Raw genomic sequence first — 20,593 nt, forward strand, 5'->3', positions numbered from 1 at the left:
TAATTCAATCTTTACATTTTAAACAGATTTGTTTGCTTGTTTGAAAGGCATAATGACAAAGTGAGATCTTCTATCTGTTAGTTCACTCCCCTCAAAAGCCTACAAAAAAGCCTACAATAGCCAGGGTTAGGCCAATGTGAAGCCAGGGGCTGGGAATTCCATCAGGGTCTCCATATGGGTAGCAGGAACCCAAGCAACTTAGGTCATTATCTGCTGCCTCCCAGGTACATTACCAGGAAGCAGGATTGGAAATAGCTGAGACTCAAAACCAGGCACTCCAATGTGGGATGTGGGCATCACAAACAGCTTAACAGACTGTACCAAAATGGCTATCCCTGTGTAGTATCAATTTTTAGTCGTAAATAAATATAATGTCCCATGCTGAAGAAAAAGCCCTATGGTTTTGGAACAGCAAAGAATAAAATAAACAATCAGGGCTGGCATTGTAGTGTAGCAGGTTAAGCTGCTACTTTCGACACAAGCATCCCACGCGGGCACCAGTTTAAATCCACTTATGATCCAGCTAGCTGCTAATGGGCCTGAGAAAAGCAGTGGAAGATGGAACAAATGCTTGGGTCTCTGAACACAAGTGGGAGACCCAGAAGAAGCTCCTGACTCCTGGCTTTGGCCTGGCCCAGCCAGGCAATTGCGACCACCTAAGGAGTGAACTAGCAGATGTCAGACCTCTCTCTCTCTGTCTCTTCTCTCTTTAACTCTGCCTTTCAAATTAATAAAATAAATCTTTAAAAATAATTCATTTTCATGTTTCATTTGACTTTAAATGTAGTTTTAACAAAATACATGCATTAAAAAAATAAATAAATATGGGGTAGGTATTTGTCCTAGGGTTTAAGATGCCTGTGTCCCATATGGATCAAATGCCTGGATCTGGTTCCAGCTTCCCACTGATGCAGACCCTCTGAAGCAGAGGTGTTTGCTCAAGTAACTGGGATCCTGCCACATGTTGGAGATCTGGATTGAGTTCCTAGATCATGGCTACAACCCAGCTTAAAACAACCAGCCTGATCCTGGTTGTTGTAAGCATTTGTAAATATTTGGGGAGTGAAAGAGCAGATGGGAGCTGTCTCAAAAAACACATAAAAATTTTCAATTAAGTATTTTGGGAAATTTCCTTTCTAAACCACTAAATACTCTAAATCTCATTCTTTAATTAATTTATGGCCCAAGTGTTTGGACCCCTGCTACCTATGTGACAGTCCTGGATGACAATGCAGGCTCCAGCCTCTGGCCTTTCCCTGCCCCAGCTGTTGCAGCTATTTGGGGATGAAACAAGCAGTTGGATGATCTCTGTCTCTTCTTCTTTCTGTAACTCTGCCATATATATAAATATTAATAATCTTTTTTTGCAAAAGTATATGTCTGACTTGCAATTCCACTTACCTTTAAAACTGCAGGCATGATTACCTGCGTTGAAAATGTCTCTGTGAACAGCCTGTAGAGAGCTTCTTTGAAAAAACATGATCTATTCCTGTAGTGGTTCAGTGCTTCAGAAATCTGATTCATATTGGCTCCTCCAGCAACCTGAAAAACAAAGACATTGCTAATAGGTTTCACCGTTCATCATTTTTTTCTTAAAGATTTGTTTATTTGAAAGTCACTGTTACAGAGAGGCAGAGGCAGAGGCAGAGAGAGAGAGAGAGAAAGGGGCTTCCAACAGCTGGTTCACTTCCCTGATGGCTGCAATGGCCGGAGCTACACCAATCCGAATCCAGGAGTGAGGAGCTTCTTCCAGGTCTCCCACGCAGGTGCAGGTGCAGGTGCATTTGGGCCATCTTCTACTGCTTTCCCAGGCCCTAGCAGAGAGCTGGATTGGAAGTGGAGCAGCCAGGACTCGGACTAGTGCCCATATGGGATGCCAGCACTGTAGGTGGTGGCTTTACCTGCTACACCACAGCCAACAGTCCTTCACTGTTAATCTTAAAAAACAAAGACTACTTTTTATTTATTTGAAAGGCAGAGAAGGGGAACAGATGGGGATAGAGACAGAAAAATTTATCCACTGGTTAACTCTCCAAATGCACGCAACAGGCAGAACTGGGCCAGGCTGAAGCCAGGAGTTTAGGATGCAATCTGGTCTCCCATGTGGGTGGAAGGGACCCTAAGTACTTGAGCCATCCTCTGCTGCTTTCCCAGGCACATAAGCAGAACTGACTCAGACGTGGAACAGCTGGGCCTGAAAACTGGTGTTCAGATGGAATGCAGGTGTTGCCCACAACCTCTGACCTCCTACTATTCATCTTTGAGTACAGGCTTTTGATTGAAACTACAGCAAAAGATCTGTAACAAAGGACACTAGATATATTATGATACATATACACAGTGAAGTACTTTAAGCCATAACAAAGATGGAAGCATGAGCTGACGGAGTAATTTATAGGATATATTAAGTAAAAAAGCCAAAGTGGGGCCAGCGCTGTGGTATAGCAGATAAAGCCACTGCCTGCAGTGCCAGCATCCCACATGGATGTTGGTTCAAGATCCAGCTGCTCCATTTCCAATCCAGTATTCTGCTATGGCCTGGGAAAGCAGTACAAGATGGTCCAAATCCTTGGGCCCCTGCACCCATGTGGAAGACCTAGAAAAAGCTGCAGGCTCCTGGCTTCGGACTGGCCCAGCTCCAGCAGTTGCGGCCATTTGGGGAGTGAGTGAACCAGAGGGTGGAAGACCTCTCTCTCTCTGCCCCTCTAATAAATAAAAATAAAATATTTATAAAGAGAAAAGGCCAAAGTCTAACAGTATATATACCATGCTGCCTTTCATGGAAACAAATATAGGAGCCAAGAATATAAATACGTCTGGTTACTATTTTAACTATATCTTTGGTCTGGAAGAAGAAAAACAATGCAAACAAGTTCCATACTTTTCAGTAGGTTTTTGTTTATGCAGTATGGACACACTAATTCTGAAACTACTTTGTATAATTGTAGGGCTGAGCAAAATGTGCTGATGTTGATAGCCAGTGTTCTCACTATAGAGATATATTCACACACTGGTAAAGAAAGAAAAATGGTGTGAGGATAAACATTCGAATACAGCACATTAAGTTTGTTTCCTATGTAACAATTTACTAGCTCCATCTGCAGGAAGTGCTTTAGAAACAAAGATATCCCAACAGGAATGAGAGTACCTGGTTCTCAAGTCTTAGATTCCCACAAAAAGGAATGAGGGCCCTTTAGAGAAATGCCCAATTCCAGTGCAGATGTCGAGGAGATACAGAAAAATCTAGAATACCTTACTGTGCCAGAATGTAACAAAGTGCTAAAAAAGAATAGTGAGTTGGGAAAATGACAAAGGAGGCAGTTTGAAGAAGCTCACATCGGCCAATCCATGACAATCTGACAATGAAAATAATTATGGCTGGCGCCGCGGCTCACTAGGCTAATCCTCTGCCTGCAGCGCCGGCACACCGGGTTCTAGTCCCGGTCGGGGCGCCGGATTCTGTCCCGGTTGCCCCTCTTCCAGGCCAGCTCTCTGCTACGGCCAGGGAGTGCAGTGGAGGATGGCCCAAGTGCTTGGGCCCTGCACCCCATGGGACACCAGGTGAAGCACCTGGCTCCTGCCATCGATCAGCACAGTGCACCAGCCGCAGCACGCTGGCCTCGGCGGCCATTGGAGGGTGAACCAACGGCAAAGGAAGACCTTCTCTCTGTCTCTCTCTCTCACTGTCCACTCTGCCTGTCAAAAAATAAAAAAAATTTAAAAAAAAAGAAAATAATTATAATTAAGGACAGGGCCAGCACTGTGGAGTAGCAAGTAAAGCCACTGACTGTAATGCCAGTATCCCACGTGGATGCTGATTCAAATCCCAGTCGCTCCACTTCTGATCCAGCTTCTTGCTAATTCACCTAGGAAAGCAGTAGATGGCCGAAGTGCTTGGGCCCCTGCACCCACCTAGAAGACCTGGAAGAAACTTCTGGCTCCTGGCTTTAGTCTGGCCCAGGTCTAGCCATTGTGGCCATCTGGGGAATGAACCAGCAGACAGATCTCTCTGTCTTTCCCTCTCTAACTGTGCCTTTCAAAAAGATAAATAAATCTTAAAAAAAATTAAGGACAGTAATGAATTGTAAACTGCCAAAAATAATAGGAACCAACAAATCCATATTGAATACAAGTTAAACAGACGAAGGTGGGGTTCTTCTCTGATAAAGGCAGATCAGTGCTGAAGTTGTAAAAATCCCTTTACAGCCAGCACATGAAACACTGGTTCAGGTATGACTCATCAATGGATGCTAAATGTACATTGGAAAGTTGGATAAGACCAAGAATTGTTCTCCCAGAAAGCCAACAAAACAAAGTGATCTGTATTCTCTAAAAATATCAATGTCATAAAGGATAGACAAAGAATGAATACATGAAATGATCCTGGCCTAAAAAAAGATATTTTCTTTAAGAAAGTTAATTGGGATAATTAACACTGGCACACACACACACACACAAATATATGTATATATAATATATATAAAAATGTAAGTATAATAAAAATATGGCACCAGTGGTAAATTTCAAAAAAATGTGCTCAGAGTACCATGACTTTAGGGAGAATATTCCGGTTCATAGGAAATACAAACTCAAATATCAAGGGACAAAGGGCAACCAACTCTCCAATGACTCAGGAAAAACACAACATGTATATACAGAAAGAGGTACAAAAAACAAATGCTGTAAAATGTTTAGAATTACTAAATTACATGTGAAAAAATATTTAAAATTGTCAAGTATTACACCTACTGAAATCACTCAAGAACTTACACATCATTAGGACTCTAGACAATGGGGAATTGGTGGTATTTAGCTTGTTTAAGATGCATGTTTCAGGGCTGGCACAGTGGCATAGCAGGTTAAAGCCTCTGCCTTTGGCACCGGCATCCCATGTGGGTGCCAGTTCCTTTCCCAGCTACTCCTCTTCTTATCTAGCTCTCTGCTAATGGCCTGGGAAAGCAGTTGGCCCCCTGGCCCACCTCCAACTGTTGCGGCCATTTGGAGAGTGGATGGAAGACCTCTGTCTTTAACTCTGCCTCTCATATCAATCAATCTTCAAAAAAAATAATAATAATAATGGCTGTTTCCCACATTAGGTTAGCTGGGTTTGAATCCCAGTTCTGGTTCCTGTCTCCAAGTTCCTGCTCATACAGACCCTTTGAGGCTGCAATGAAGGTTCAAGTAAAAGTGCTTCTGCCACTTATGTGGGAGACCTAGGTTACATTACTGTCTCTTGATTCTGACCCAGCCTAGCCAAGCCCAGCACTAGCCATCAAAGGCTTTTGGAAAATGAAACAGCAGATAAGAGCTCTCTTTAAGTCTCTTAAATAAATAAAAAATAAAAATGGAAAGAACCCTAAACAATGGATAAGCTCCAAAACCTTGGGGCGAGTGTTGGGTTATGACACTCAAGAATCACATCAGAGTTCCTGGGTTTGATACCTGCTCTAGCTCCTGATAATGCCTCCCTGAGAAACAGTGGATGGCTCAATAATTGAGTTTTGGCCACTCAGATAGGACCCTGGACAAAGTTCCCAGTTCCCAGTTTTAGCCTAGCCTATTGTAAAGGCACTGTGGACATCTGGGCAGTGTATCAGTAGGCAGAAGCTCTTCTAAATAAAAAATAATAAAACGGGGCGGGGGGGTATGTGTCTGGCATCGTGATATAGTGGGTTAAGCAGCCGTCTGCAATGCTGGCATCCCATATAGGCACTAGTTCGAATCCCTGCTGCTCCATTTCCAATCCAGCTAACATATCAAAGAAAGCAGCTGAAGACGGTCCAAGTGCTTCGGTCCCTGCACCCACATAAAAAACCTGGAAGAAACTCCTGGCTCTGTCTTCTACCTGGCCTAACCCTGGTCATTGTGGCTGTTTGGAGAATGAACCAGCAGATGGAAGCTCTCTCTCTTTTCTCTGTAACTGCCTTTCAAATAAATAAATTAAAAATAATAATAATAAAAAAGGTTGGTGGGGTGGACATCACAGGTACAATGAGTTAAGTGGCCACTTAGGACACCTGTATCCCATATCGGAATGCCAGTGTTACTCCACTTCTGATCTAGCTTCCTGTTAATGTACCTGAAAAGGTAACTCATTTGAGACCAGAGAGTTCTTGGCTCCCAGTTTAAGCCTGGCACAGGCCCAAGCTGTTGCGGCTATTTGGGGAGTGAATCAGTGTTTGCTATCAACCAGCTGGAAAAAAAGGTTGAGCCACAGCAGGACCAAGCAGAAGACCAGACAGCTTCAGCATCAGCCTCTCTCCTGGATTATCCAGCAACATGGTCCAGTAACAGATGCCACCATAACATCAGTGGATCAACAAGGATTTCCCAGCAAATAAACTGCTGCCTGGTTTTTATTCTCAGTGGTACCCTTTCCATCCATTTAAAAAGCATTAGTTTTATGATGTCCATTCATATTTTGGGTATAAGATACAACATGTATTTGTTGTCTTTTAAGGTTTATACGAACATTTTTCTTTTTTTAAGATTTATTTGAAAGGCAGAGTTAGAGAGAGAGAGCTCTTCCATCCACTGGTTCATTCCCCAACTAGCCACCACAGAAGCCAGGAGCTTCTTCCAGGTCTCCCATGCAGGTGCAGGGGTCAAGGACTTGGGCCATCTTCTACTGCTTTTGCAGGCTATAGCAGAGAGCTGGATCAGAAGTGGAACAGCCAGGACTAGAACCAACGCCCATATGGGATGCCAGCACTGCAGGTAGCGGCTCTACCCACTATGCTACAGTGTCGGCCCCTATACCAACATTTAAACTTATTCATCTTAATATGAGCCACAGCAGAGAGCTGGACTGGAAGAGCAGCAACCGGGACAGAATCCGGCGCCCTGACCGAGACTAGAACCCAGGGTGCTGGCGCTGCAGGCAGAGGATTAGCCTATTGAGCCGCGGTGCTGGCCAATCTGCCTTTCAAATAAATAAAACACAAAAAGGTAACACCATGAAAATCTATAAATCTTAAAAAGTTGCTTTTTGTCATAACTTTGACCTGCCTCAATTACATTCAGCTCTTGAGGTTATGATCACAACTTTCATAATCAAAGACCTGGGTACAGGTTTCGGCTCTATCAATAGTTGGTTCCATGATTGTTGGTAAGGAGCTAACCTCCCTGAGCTTCCACTTATCCATCTGCAAAATGAGAGAATTCTGCCATATATATATATATATATATTCTTTGAAAGGGAGAGAAACCGAAGTGAGACAGACCCCTTCCATCCATTGGTTCACTTCCCAAATACCCACACCAGCTGGACTGGGCTAGGCCAAAGCCAAAAGCTGGCACACAATCTTGGTCTCACACATGTGTAGCAGGGACCCAAGAACTTGAGCCATCACCTGCTGCCTCCTAGGGTACGCATTAGCAGGAAGGTAGAATTTGAACCAGGACCCAAACCTAGGTCCTTCAATGTGATACAGGTATCCCACCACACCAAACTACTGCCTCAACCTGGTGAATTAAAGAAGTAAACAGTCTCTGGGGTCGGCACTGTGGCATAGCGGGTTAAGACACTGCCTGCAGTGCTGGTATCCCATATGGGTGCCAGTTCAAGACCCGGCTGCTCCACTTCTGATCCAGCTCTCTGCTATGGCCTGGGAAAGCAGTAGAAGTCCTTGGGCCCCTGCACTCGCATGGGAGACCCAGAAAAAGCACCTGGCTCCTGGCTTCGGATCAGCACAGCTCTGGCTGTTGTGGCCACTGGGAGAGTGAACTAGAAGATGGAGATTCTCTCTCTCTCTCTGCAGCTCTGTCTTTCAAATAAAATAAATAAATGGCTGTAATTATCATTATCAAGCTTTACTAAAAGACATGGAAAATGCAACTGTATCTTAAAGTTATGTTACCAAAACCTACAATTTAGTAGAAGCACAATTATTTAAGCTCCTTAAGGATTTCTTATGTTTTTATAACCCTAACACCTAACAGATTCTGATGCACAGCAAGAGCTTAATAATGTTCTGACAAATGAAACAAAACTTATTTTAGTTGAGAACAAACCCTCAAGCCTTGCTTTGTGGTAAAGAAGTCAGAATAACCAGCATCCGTAGCCAACAGTCCCAAGAAACGCAAAGCAGGCCGCTGTCGTACAAACAGTTCTACAGCTCCATCAGTGATTTGACTGCCCCCAGATATATCCAAGGATACAACATTAGGCAGGATATCGTTCTGCTGTAGCAAATGAAAAGCTAGATCAGACTTGAGTTGTCTATGATCAGAAATATCAAGGTGAAGCAGACAATTGAGTTTACTAATGACTGAAATAACTTGTGGTCCGGTCATGGTCAGGCATTTCAGATAATGCATGCTGAGAAATTTCAGATGATCCTTACAGGTAAGGAGTGCAGAAATGTCAGTGACCAGAGTATTGGAGATATCCAAGCTTTCCAGTTTCGGTAACTGACAAACATTAGCCAGGTCTCCATTATGAAAATCGACACTGACAACACTTAAAACGCGAAGACCAGTGAGCTGACCAAAGAACAGTCTTGAATCTTGAGGCATACTTGCTGAGCCCAAGAAGAGATTCTGTAGGTTTTGCTGGATCCAGCTATTGCTGCAAAGTCCACTTAAAATATCGGGGATTGGGAGGTCACATTCTACTTCAGTAGCATCCACTTCAGTGAGCTTATGATGGCAGAAGGCTTTTATGAAAGCAGCTGCGGAGATTTTGGCTTTCTGGATATTGACCAGCTTCAGTTTCATCTGGCTGCCTCGGAAAATGCTTGCTGTTCTATCATTCAGCTTGCCTATAAGAGAACCAGAACCAGCTTGGAATGATATCTCAATTTCATGTCTTTCCAGGGTGCAATGTGGCAATCAACTATGACAGATGCTAATAATAGTAAGAATGACTACATTTATTGCTTACTCTGTGCCAGGCACTATTCTAAATCTTTTATCTCATTACTCTTTGTACCAACATTACAAAAGAATTATTATTTTATTATTATATAGGTGAGGAAACTAAAGCTTGAGGTTAAGTAACTTGCCCAAGGTAAACATATATGGCAGAATCAGGAATCAAATCCGGTTTTATCTACAGTCACTTTGAACTAAATAAAACAAGTAGATAGTACAGGATACACCACTGACCACTTTTTTAAAAAGACTCTTTTATCCCCAAGGCAGAGTGACAGAGAAGGAAATCTTTCATTCTCATTCATTGGTTCACTCCCCAGATGCCTGCATCAGCCAGGGGCAGGCCATGCCGAAGCCAGAAAATCCATCTGGGTCTCCCACATAGGCAGCAGGAGTACTTGGGCCATCATCCACTGCCTCAGGCACATCTGCAGAAAACTGGATCAAAAGTGTAGAATAACTAAAACTTGATTTGGCACTTGGATACAGGACCCAGGTGTCCCAAGAAGTGTCACAATGCCTGAACCTTGACTATTTTTATTTATTTGACAGGCAGAGAGAAAAAGAGGTCTCCCATCCACTGGCTCACTCCAAAATGCCCTCAATAGCCAAGACTGGGCCAGAGGGAACCCAAGAGCAGGGAACTCACTCCAGGTCTTCCACATGGGTAGAAGAGATCCCTCCTGCCTCTCAGTGGGTGCATTAGCAAATGCTGGAATCTAGGAAAGAGTCTGGGTGCTCCAATATGGGATGTGGCATCTCAACTACTAGGTCAAATACCTGCCCCAAATGGTAACTCTCTGCCTTTAACTTTCAAGTAAATAAACACATAATCTTTTTTAAAAAAAGAAATTTATGCTAAAATTTTTAACTGCAAAGTCAAAACTATGTTTATAAAATTTTTGTTTAAAAAGTCCCAAAGTCAGGGCAGGTGTTTTGTGTAGAGTTAAGATGTTGCTTGGGATGCCTGCATCCTTTATCAGAGTGCCTGGCTTTGAATCCTGGTTCCACCTCTAATTCAAACTTCTTGCTAACATGCCCCCTGGGAAGCAGCAATTGATGGCTTGAGTGCCTGGTTTCCTGCCACCTTCCTTGGTAACCCAATGGAGTTCCTAGCTCTTGGCTTCAGCCTGGTCAAGCTTGGGTTGGTACTGGCATTTGGGGAATAAACCAATGGATGGGAGATCTTTGGCTCTTTCTGCTTCTTAAATAAATTTTAAAGTAAAACAAAAAAAACTTTTAGAAAAAGTCCCCAACTATATTTACAATTAAAATAATATCTGGGACTTACTTCAAAATAGAAGTAGGGCAGGGAGCATGTGGAGGTTGGATAAAAACAAGATTGGCTATGACCTGTTCATTATTGAAGCTAGATATATAGAGGTTTAGTTTCTCTAGTTTTATATATTTAAAATTTAAAAGAAAAAAACCTTACTGTGAGATAATAAGGTATATAAAAAAAGAATCTGCCTTTCTTCCAGATTATCTTTATCCTGAAGAACAATGTTGCATAAATTAAAGCCACAGAACAGAATAGAATTCATCTTCATCAACTTAATTCCTCTGAAAATTTATTTGATGGGTAATTTATAGATAGAGACTCAATATAACACTTTTACAAACATATCATTATTTGTAAGAAATTTGCCCTGAATCTCATGTTTATCAGTCATCTAATACAATTCTGGCTATACAATTTAACATGTTAAATTAAGTCAGGGGTGGGGGACCATTTTTATGCGAAGGGCTATTTGGATATGGGCCGTACAAAATGACCTACTTAAATATTAGCCTGCTATACAGTTACTGAATTTCAAGCCCTACCTGTGGCTGTCTTAACAGCCTGTGGCTAGACGTTCCTACCCCTGAATTAAGTGAACACATTAAAGCAGGGTTTAAGAAGCCAATATTGTGACAATAGAACCCTATATGGGTGCCAGTTTGGGTCCTGGTTGCTTCACTTCTGATCCAGCTCCCTGCTAACAGCTTGGGAAAAGCAGTGGAAGACAGCCCAAGTGTCTGGGCCCCTGCCACTCACATGGGAGATCCAGATGAAGCTCCTGGCTCCTAGCTTCAGTCTGGCCCAGCCCCAGCTGTTGTGGCCATCTGAGGAGTGAGCCAGAGCTGGAAAATCTCCTTCTCCCTCTCCCTCTATAACTCTGACTTTCAAAATAAATATATATATATATTTATATATATATATTTTTTTTGACAGGCAGAGTGGACAGTGAGAGAGAGAGAGAGAGAGACAGAGAGAAAGGTGTTCCTTTGCCGTTGGTTCACCCTCCAATGGCCGCCCAGGAGAAGCACCTGGCTCCTGCCTTCGGATCAGCGCAATGCGCCAGCCGCAGCAGCTATTGCAGGGTGAATCAATGGCAAAAGGAAGACCTTTCTCTCGGTCTCTCTCTCTCACTGTCCACTCTGTCAAAAAAAATAAATAAATAAAATAAAATTATAGGGTTGGGTGGTTAGCCTAGTAGTTAAGATGCCTGCATTCCACATCAATGTACCCACCCAAGTTTGATACCCAGCTCCAGTTCCTAGTTCCAATGTTGAAGGCTCAAGTAGCTAGCTCCCTATCACCCATTTCCAGCTTTGCCCTGGTTCAGCCCTGGTTTGGGAAGTGAATCAGTGAATTAAGAGCTATCTCTCTACCTACATCTCAAAAATAAGTAAGTAAACAAAGAAAGAATTTTAAGACAGAAGGATGGAAGAAAGGAAGGAACTTCAAGAGCAGATTATTCAGAAAACTTATTACCATGCCAAGTCATCAACCCAAGGAACTGATCAGCTATTTCCTGAGGAAAACTCCAAGGCTCCGGAAGGCACAGTGTTCCATCAGGTCTTTCAGAACACAACTTCTCCAAGTTGGCAATCAGGAATTTCAGGCAGATGGTCACCAAAGAGTAGGGAGACGCCTCCTCCTAGCAAACAAATCCCAAACACACTTTGTTAGAATCCATCCACAAAACTTCACCATCAAGGTGGTCATGCCATACATGTCCTACACCTCTAATAATTGATAGGTAATGAAATCACCTTCAGTTGTTAACAGAAGATTCTATTTTCCATTATACTGTTAAAAAATAACATTCTCAACACTTGATTTATTGTATATTTTGTGCCAGCTACTAAAAATACAATGATCATATCAGGGTAACTAGCATTTCCCTGGCTTAAATAGCTATCATTTCTTTGTGTTAGAAAGCTTTAGACTTCTTTCCTAGCTCTTTATAAAATACATAATAAACCATTGTAAACTAGTCACCTTCCTGTTCAGATCAGAATTTATTTCTCTTAAGTAATCTAATTATATTTTCAGATCCCCTATGAAGCCTCCTCCTTCCCCTTACTATTCTGTTGGCCACTACTCTACTCTATCTGCATGAAATAAAACTGCATAAGAATAGGTGCTATTTTTGTTTCAATGCCTGGCTTATTATCCAACATGACATCCCCAGTTGTACCTAGGTTGCTACAAATGACAAGATTTTAATAGTTTTTCATGGCTGAAAAATGTTCCATTGGCTATATATAGTAAATTTTCATTATTTACTAATTATCAATGGAAACCTCAGTTGATTCCACCTCAACTACTGTAACAGTGCTGCAATAAGCATGAAAATAATACACAGAAGATTTATTTATTTTGAAAGAGTTACAGGGAGAAAGGGAGAGAGGGAGGGAGAGAGAGAGAGAGAGAGAGAGATCGTCTATTCACTAGTTCATTCCCTAGATACCCACAATGGCCAGCGCTGGGCCAGGCTGAAGCCAGGAGCCAAGAGCTTTACCCAGTCTCCCATGTGACTGGCAGGAGCTAACGTTGGACCATTTTGCGCTGCTTTACCCAGATCATTAGCAGGGAGCTAGATTGGAAGTGAAGCAGCCAGGATACAAATCAGTGCATATATGGGATATCGGCATTGCAGGTGGTGGCTTTACCCACTACACAGCACCCAGATTTCATTTCCTTTGGATGTACAAAATACTTCAAAAAGTTTGAGGTACAGTGGAATGAACAGATAAGTTTGCTTGGTTCAAAAAAATTTTGAGGGGCCGGCGCCATGCCTCACTTGCTTAAAACTCCACCTGCAGCATCCCATATGGGCGCCGGGTTCTAGTCCCGGTTGCTCTTCTTCCAGTCCAGCTCTCTGCTGTAGCCCAGGAGGGCAGTGGAGGATGGCCCAAGTGCTTGGGCCCCTGCATCCACATGGGAGACCAGGAAGAAGCTCCTGGCTTCGGATCGGCACAGCACCGGCCATAGCGGCCATTTGGGGGCTGAACCAACAGAAGGAAGACCTTTCTGTCTCTCTATCTGTCAAATGAATTTTGAGATCTATGCATATTTTTATAATATCCATATCATTCAAATTGACTGAATTAACTGGAAAACAGAGAGGGAGAAATATTCCATCCACTGCTTCCTTCCTCAAATAGCCACAAAGGCTGAGGATAGGCCAGGCCAGGTCTTTCACGGGTGTGTTAGGGACGCAAGTACTCCATCACCCCTTGCTCCCAGGAGCATTAGCAGGTACTGTAATATAGGATGTAGGAGTCCAAGATAGCAGCTTCACCCATGATGCCACAATACCTGCATGTTTTGGCTATTGTTGCCTGTATTTTTAGGGTCTTATCCACAGTCTGTAACAATGCCTTAAACTATCTCCCATGTTTTCTTCTAGTATCAGTGTGATATTTATGTATTGCTCACTGATTGTCAATTTGGTTCTCAGAACATGAAATCTCAAAGACAGAAGAGAAAAGGAGCAGATTTAGAACACGTCTGTTTCCAAGTGCTTCCTTAACAAATTACAGGAAAATCGGTGACTTAAAAACAGAAATCTATTTCCTAACATTCAGGAGCACAGCCTTACAATACCAAGGGATGAGCTGGGATACTGGCTTATGACAGCTCAAGGGAGAATCCTTACTTATTTCTTATTATTTTTTTTATTTTTTATTTTTTTGACAGGCAGAGTGGACAGTGAGAAAGAGAGAGAGAGAGAGAGAGAAAGGTCTTCCTTTGCCGTTGGTTCACCCTCCAATGGCCGCCGCGGAAGGCGCGCTGCGGCCAGCGCACCGCGCTGATCCAATGGCAGGAGCCAGGAGCCAGGTGCTTCTCCTGGTCTCCCGTGGGGTGCAGGGCCCAAGCACTTGGGCCATCCTCCACTGCACTCCCGGGCCATAGCAGAGAGCTGGCCTGGAAGAGGGGCAACCGGGACAGAATCCGGCGCCCCGACCGGGACTAGAACCCAGTCTGCCGGCGCCGCTAGGCGGAGGATTAGCCTAGTGAGCCGCGGGGCCGGCCTACTTATTTCTTCCAGCTTCCGGCAGCTGGTGGTTTGCCGCTTTTTTTTTTTTTTTTTTTGACAGGCAGAGTAGATAGTGAGAGAGAGAGAGAAAGGTCTTCCTTTTGCCGTTGGTTCACCCTCCAATGGCAGCCGCCGCCGCCGCCGCTGGTGTGTTGGCGCCGCGGCCAGCGTATGGCGCTGATACGAAGCCAGGAGCCAGGTGCCGGCGCGGCAAGGCAGAGGATTAGCCTAGCAGTAAACCACGGTGCTGGCCCTCTGCCTTCATATGGCCTTCCTCTGTGTGTCAGCTTCAAATCGCCCTGTCCTTTTTCTTTCTTTCTTTCTTTCTTTCTTTTTTTTTTTTTTTTTTGACAGGCAGAGTGGTCAGTGAGAGAGACAGAGAGAGAGAAAGGTCTTCCTTTGCCGATGGTTCACCCTCCAATGGCTGTCGCGGCCGGTGCACTGCGGCCAGCACACCGCGCTGATCTGATGGCAGGAGCCAAGTGCTTATCCTGGTCTCCCATGGGGTGCAGGGCCCAAGCACTTGGGCCATCCTCCACTGCACTCCCGGGCCACAGCAGAGAGCTGGAATGGAAGAGGAGCAAGCGGGAAAGAATCCGGCGCCCCAACCGGGACTAGAACCACCCACGTGGGAGACCAGGAAGAAGCTCCTGGCTCCTGGCTTTGGATCGGGGTAGCTCCAGCCATTGTGGCCATTTGGGGAGTGAACCAGTGGAAAGAAGACCTTTCTCTCTGTCTCTCCCTCTCACTGTCTATAACTCTCCCTCTCAAACAAATAAATAAAATTTAAAAAAAAAAGGGACTTCAGAGCAGTATTTGCTAGAGATAAACAGACACTGCAAAATGATAAAAGGGTTAATTCCTCAAGAATTAACATTCTCAAAAGAAAAATTAAGATTCCTAAGTGTATATGCACCTACTCAATCTGAAAAATTCATGAAACAAAAATTGGAAGGATAAAAAGCAATCTACTATTAGAATAGGAAATTAACACTTCTCAGGAATTTATAAAAACAAGCAGAGAATGCTACAATAAACAATCCTAAAATATCAGAAAACAGAAACAAAGAAATCAAATAGATGGAAAATGGATAATAAAGGTAGTATTAATAAAACTTGACCTGACAATCAGAGTATGTATATTCCAAAATGCATGAACATTCATCAGGATGGACCATATCTGAGTCACAACTCAAAAAATATAAATGGATTATAACCAGAGTATGATTTCTGAAAATATATTATATATAGACTATCCACTCCCAAATTAGGCCATGGTTCAAAGAAACACAATAGAAATTACAAATTATTCTGAATAACATATCAAACCATAGCTAACCAAAATAATGCTAGAGGAAATGTGTAAGTCTAAATGTTTACATTAGAGAATAATGACATATTCACCCTCCCCTCCCCTCATTAAAGGGATGCTGGTGATGAAAAAATAAAGAATGGCATAAAATTAATGCCCCAACTTTCAACCATAAAAGAATAAAAATAAAATTAAGCAAAGGAAAAATAAAGGAAATTCTGAAAATACAAACAGAAATCATTGAAAGTAAACATGCATCGTGGATATACAACCACAACCAAAAGCTGAATGTCTGAAAAGATACATTACTGTTTCTAAATCCATAGATAATTATATGACCAAAAGGGAAATGCATTGAAAGGATGATAAAAGAATCCTATGAGCAATTTTAATTTTACAACAATAAATTTGATAATTTATGTTACAGAAGCCAACTATCTGCTTATCAAGTGCATATACAAATATAAATTTTATGGCTTCTTGACCTCTTTAAAAACGTAAGATATGAATAGCCCATAATACCTAAATTTTTCTCCCAGAAAAACAGATCAAACTTTCCAGGGGTTGGCACTGTGGAACGGGGGATAAAGCTGCCGCCTGCAGCACCAGTATCCCATATGGATGCCAGTTCAAGTCCCGGCTGCTCCACTTACAATCCAGCTCTCAGCTATGGCCTAGGAAAGCAGTGGAAGATGGCCCAAGTCCTTGGGTCCCTGCACCCACATAAGAGACCTGGAAGAAGCTCCTGATTACTGGCTTTGGATCAGCTCAGCTCTGGCTGTTGGAGTCATCTAGGGAGTGAACCAGGAGATGGAAGACCTCTCTCTCTGGCTCTACCTCTCTGTAACTCTGTCTTTCAAATAAATAAAAAAAGAGGAAACTTTCCAAAGAAAAAAGTCTCAGATGGCTTCACTAGTGAATTCCATTAAATAGGGAAGATATAATACAAGTTCTACAGTCATAAAATAAAAGAGGAAGACTTCCCAATTCATTTTTTAAGGCTAGGTAGAATATTTCTAGAACAATATCCCTGATAAACACAAAAATATTCAACAAAATGTTAGCAAATAAAATCCTGTGATATAAACAATGACACATCATGACCAAGTCCAGTTTATTCCTTTATTAAGTTAAATTCACAATGAACCTAACAAAAAATTAACATTAACAGAATAAAGGCACTATATACTTATTTCAAATTCCCAAAAAAAAAGCATTTAACAAAATTCAACACACATTCATAATCTTAAAAAACTCTGACAAATGAGGATAGAAGGAAACTTATTTATTAAGTTGACAAATAGCATCTTTCAAAACTACAAGCAATTCATATATCTACAACACTGGAAAATTGACCATACCATTTTTCCATAATACTCTAGAAAAGGTTCTTGAAAATGCAATTTTGTAATTATTAAAAAGGTATTATTAAAAAGCATAAGCTGAGAAAGAACTAGTAAAACTGTTTTTAGTTGCAGATGATGTTTATTGAGTAATATCACAAGAAATCTACAAAAAGCTAGGGAAAATTAGTGGAATTAGCAAAACTATAAGATACAAGAACAATGTGCAAAAATAGGTTTTTATTTATTTCATATTTATATGAAGTCTTACAATTTGACAGTATCAAAAACAGGGATAAATTTAACAAAATACATAAGGAACTTTCACACTTAAAATTATGAGGCGTTAGGAAACATTATTGAGTGAAAATTTAAGACAACATAAATGAATGCAGATAAATGTATTTATACATCTCCTAGGGGAAATAGTACTCATGCATTATTTATATGATTAAAATAATTAATAATATCGTATAAAGGAAAAAGTGTTACCTATTCTATGGAACCAGACAGAGAAAACGGGTTGATAAACGATCATTTCGTAAAGACATCCTGTATCTCGATTCCCAGCAGTACTCGAGTCCAATACACACCCAAAACCCCCACTTTTGCATTAACCAACACTTTACAGACTATACCGCAGCTTTTGCAGATGAGTCCAAAAGGGGACAGGCTGTATCTCTGGAGGCACAAAAGCCGTCCGACCGGACGTTAGTATACACCGCACAACCTCACCCCGGTATTTCCTCGGTCCTAATTAATCTCGGAGCTAAGCCTTCGCCCCTGGATTTTGAGTTCTTAGAGGGTGGTCCCTGGGGCCAGGCTGAAAGGGGAGTCGGGGTCGGAGCAGCTGAGGTCAAGTTCAGAACTGGTTCCCAGCTTTCCCACCGCGGAGACCACTCCAGAAATGCGGTCGTTGACGCACAGCAGGCGCTAAGCACACCTAGTTTGGGTCCGCATTTCTCAGGGCTTGGTTTATAGACATTCGGGGGAGGGGAACACTCGAAATCGAAGGAATCTCCGCCTTCGGGATTCCAGTCCCCCCTCCAGACCCCCGGTCAAAGAGTCACACCCAGTCCTCCCGGGAGCGTCGCCGTCCGCAGGTTTTCCCCTGGGAAAACCGCCAGGGTCTGGGGAACTTCAGCTCAGGACGACGGCTCCACCAAGGACCGGGTCGGGCACAAGGAGCAGCGCCCACGTCTAAGCTCCCACCACCCGGCTTAGCGCTGAGGTGAGAGTCGGGGTGCTGCGCGGGGCGCGCCGGGCCTCGGGGGAGACGCGCCCCCAGCGCCCTGTCCGCTCTCCCCTGCGCAGTCCCCCGCGGCGGCTCTGCCCCGCAGCGGCTTCACTCCCGCGCCGCCGGCCGAACTTCCCGGCAAGGGCCGGGGCCGCACCCCCGACAGCTTGCCGCGCTCGCCGCAGGCTGGCGTCGCGCCCCAGCCTGCGCCCCCGCGCCCGTCCGCGCGGCTCACCTGCACCACGCTGCAGCCCAGGGCATCCTTCTGGGCGTCGGGAAGGACGATGTTCCGGGGCGAGCGGCCCGGGTGCAAGAAGTGAACCATGGTGACGCCCGCGCGCGCGCCCCGGGGAGACAGCGGACAGCGGACGGCGGACAGCGGACGGCGGACAGCGGCCTGGGCCCGGAACCTGCACACCGGCTGGCGTCGGCCGGCGCCCGGAGGCTGCTGAGAGGCGGCGGCGACCCGAGAAGTTGCGCGCGAGAGGCTGGCGCCGGGACGCGCCTCAGGGGCTTTTTGAAACGCCCGGCGCGGCGCCGCGTACGCGCCCGCGGGGGGCCGCCCCGCCCCCGGCCCCGCCCCGGCAGGGCCTCCTCACCACCCCCCCCAACCTGGCCGGGCGTCGTGGCGGCCCCGCCTCCCGCCCGCCACAGCCGGCTCCCTCACGCCCGCTCCGCGGGGTGTGTTCGCACCTTCGTGTCCCCCTCTCGGTGGCCCCGTGGAGTTGGTGACTGGCATAAGACATGTTCAGTGGCTTTAATCTGTTTGTCAAAGACCCTGCCCCTGAAACTCAGGCCAGCGGCGCCTGTCGGAGCGGTCCTCGCCGGTTCAGCGCCTGGGCAAACTGGATAAATCAAATACGGACACCACTTCTGCCCTGGTGAGTACGCAACGCGAATCCAGAACGTTCGCAAGGATATTAAGGGGAAAAAAAGTATTTTAAGAAAAAAACCTGGATAGTACCAAGAAGGCCTTTATCACCTGTTGCAGCAGTCACGGCGTGAACACACCTTAGCTCATTTGGAGAAGCTGCCTTGGAAAAGAGGTTCCCGCATCTGAGCCTTGGAATGTGAGCCCGGGCCTGCAGTAGCTCAGCCGTTTACTCGTTTGGGAACTCCAGGCAGGATTCCCGTTTCTCTGACGTCTAATGGGATGAGAATGCTTTGTCTCACCAAGTTATTGGAAGGAATAACTTAATGTCCGTAAAACACATCACAATGGCTTGTAATAGGACGTCTTGATAAGTGGTTTCAAATGTTAAAATTATTGTTCAAGTACAAATAACTTCGTAAAACGCTTTCCTTTACCAGTGACTCTTTTTATTTAACCTTCCTACCAAAAAAAATAAATAAATAAAATAAAATCCTGGGCAGTAGGTATCCTCATTAACCCACAAGGAAACGGAGAGGTTAATTAGACGAGTTAAATTTAAGTTTTCTAACTGCAAGACCAGTCATTATGCTTTTGTTAAGTGAGCTATTTCATGTCTTCTCTCCTCAAACTTGGAACATCTCTTCCCCCATTCCTACTCTCAGCTTTCCCCTTTCATTGAGGAAAAAAAAAAAACAAACAGCAACCGAAAAATCACATCCCGAGTTCTTGGCCTCTGCCTGTGATCCCTCCCTGCCTTTCATTCCCTCCTCTTAGTTTGAACTCTTACCTGAGGCCAAGGTGTGAACCGATTCCATCCAGCCTTGTCCTTTTTTGCTCCTGCATTATGTATTTTCCCCTTCTTTCTCAGATCACTCTCTCTGGCACACTTGTTTATGTAAGCTGATACTTCTCCCATTATAATAAAAAATAATAAAGAATACTTTTTTAACTCAGTTGCTCTCTTCAGGTATTGTCCCACATCGCTTCACACCTTTACAGTGAAACTTCTCCTAAATGTGTCTGTGCTTGCCATCTCCAATTCATCTACCTTTTGAATTTTTAAAAATATATATTTATTTATTTGAAAGGCAGAGTTACAGAGGCAGAGAGAGAGAAATCGATCTTCCAATCCACTGTTTTATTCCCCAAATGCGTGGGGCTGGGCCCATCCAAAGCCAGAAGCCTGGAGCTTTTTCCAGGTCTCCCACACCACCTCCTGCAGTGCCAGCATCCCATATGAGCAATGGTTCAAGCCCGGCTGCTCCTCTTCTGACCCAGCTCTCTGCTATGGCCTGGGAAAGCAGTAGAAGATAGCCCAGGTCCTTGGGCCCCTGTACCCGCGTGGGAAACCCAGAAGAAACTCCTGGCTCCTGGCTTTAAATAGGCACAGCTCCGGCCATTGTGGCCAACTGGAGAGTGAACCAGCGGATGGAAGACCTCACTATCTCTGCCCCTCCTTCTCTCTCTGTGTAACTTTGCCTTTCAAATAAATAAATAAATCTTAAAAAGTAAAAAAATAATCTATGTGCCAATATATGCCTATTTTTAATAAAAATTTATTTATTTATTTGAAAGGCAGAGTTACAGAGAGAGGAAGGAGAGACAAGAGATCTATCTGCTGGTTAACTCCCCAAATAACTG

General features: G+C 44.0%; 1 protein-coding gene across 5 annotated transcripts in view; it reads right to left on the reverse strand.

The window, feature by feature from the left end:
- Nucleotides 1-19,842, reverse strand: part of ZYG11A (zyg-11 family member A, cell cycle regulator) — a 38,223-nt gene extending 18,381 nt beyond the window's left edge. The window contains exons 1-4 of one of the 5 annotated variants that reach the window (XM_089300620.1): nt 19,740-19,842; nt 11,633-11,798; nt 8,014-8,762; nt 1,402-1,542 (exon numbers count right to left, since the gene is read on the reverse strand). In XM_089300620.1, the coding sequence (XP_089156746.1) occupies nt 1,402-1,542; nt 8,014-8,762; nt 11,633-11,645 (903 nt within the window). In that variant the 5' untranslated portion in view covers nt 11,646-11,798; nt 19,740-19,842. Of the gene's footprint in view, nt 1-1,401; nt 1,543-8,013; nt 8,763-11,632; nt 11,799-18,313; nt 18,595-19,089; nt 19,379-19,739 lie in introns of those variants that run through there. The other 4 variants (XM_089300621.1, XM_002715624.6, XM_089300623.1 and 1 more) reach the window with 4 other exon arrangements.
- Nucleotides 19,843-20,593: the final 751 nt, after the last annotated feature.

Source organism: Oryctolagus cuniculus, chromosome 7, assembly GCF_051225735.1.
Source record: "Oryctolagus cuniculus isolate XC-2025 breed Fujian yellow rabbit chromosome 7, ASM5122573v1, whole genome shotgun sequence".
NCBI lineage: Eukaryota > Metazoa > Chordata > Mammalia > Lagomorpha > Leporidae > Oryctolagus > Oryctolagus cuniculus.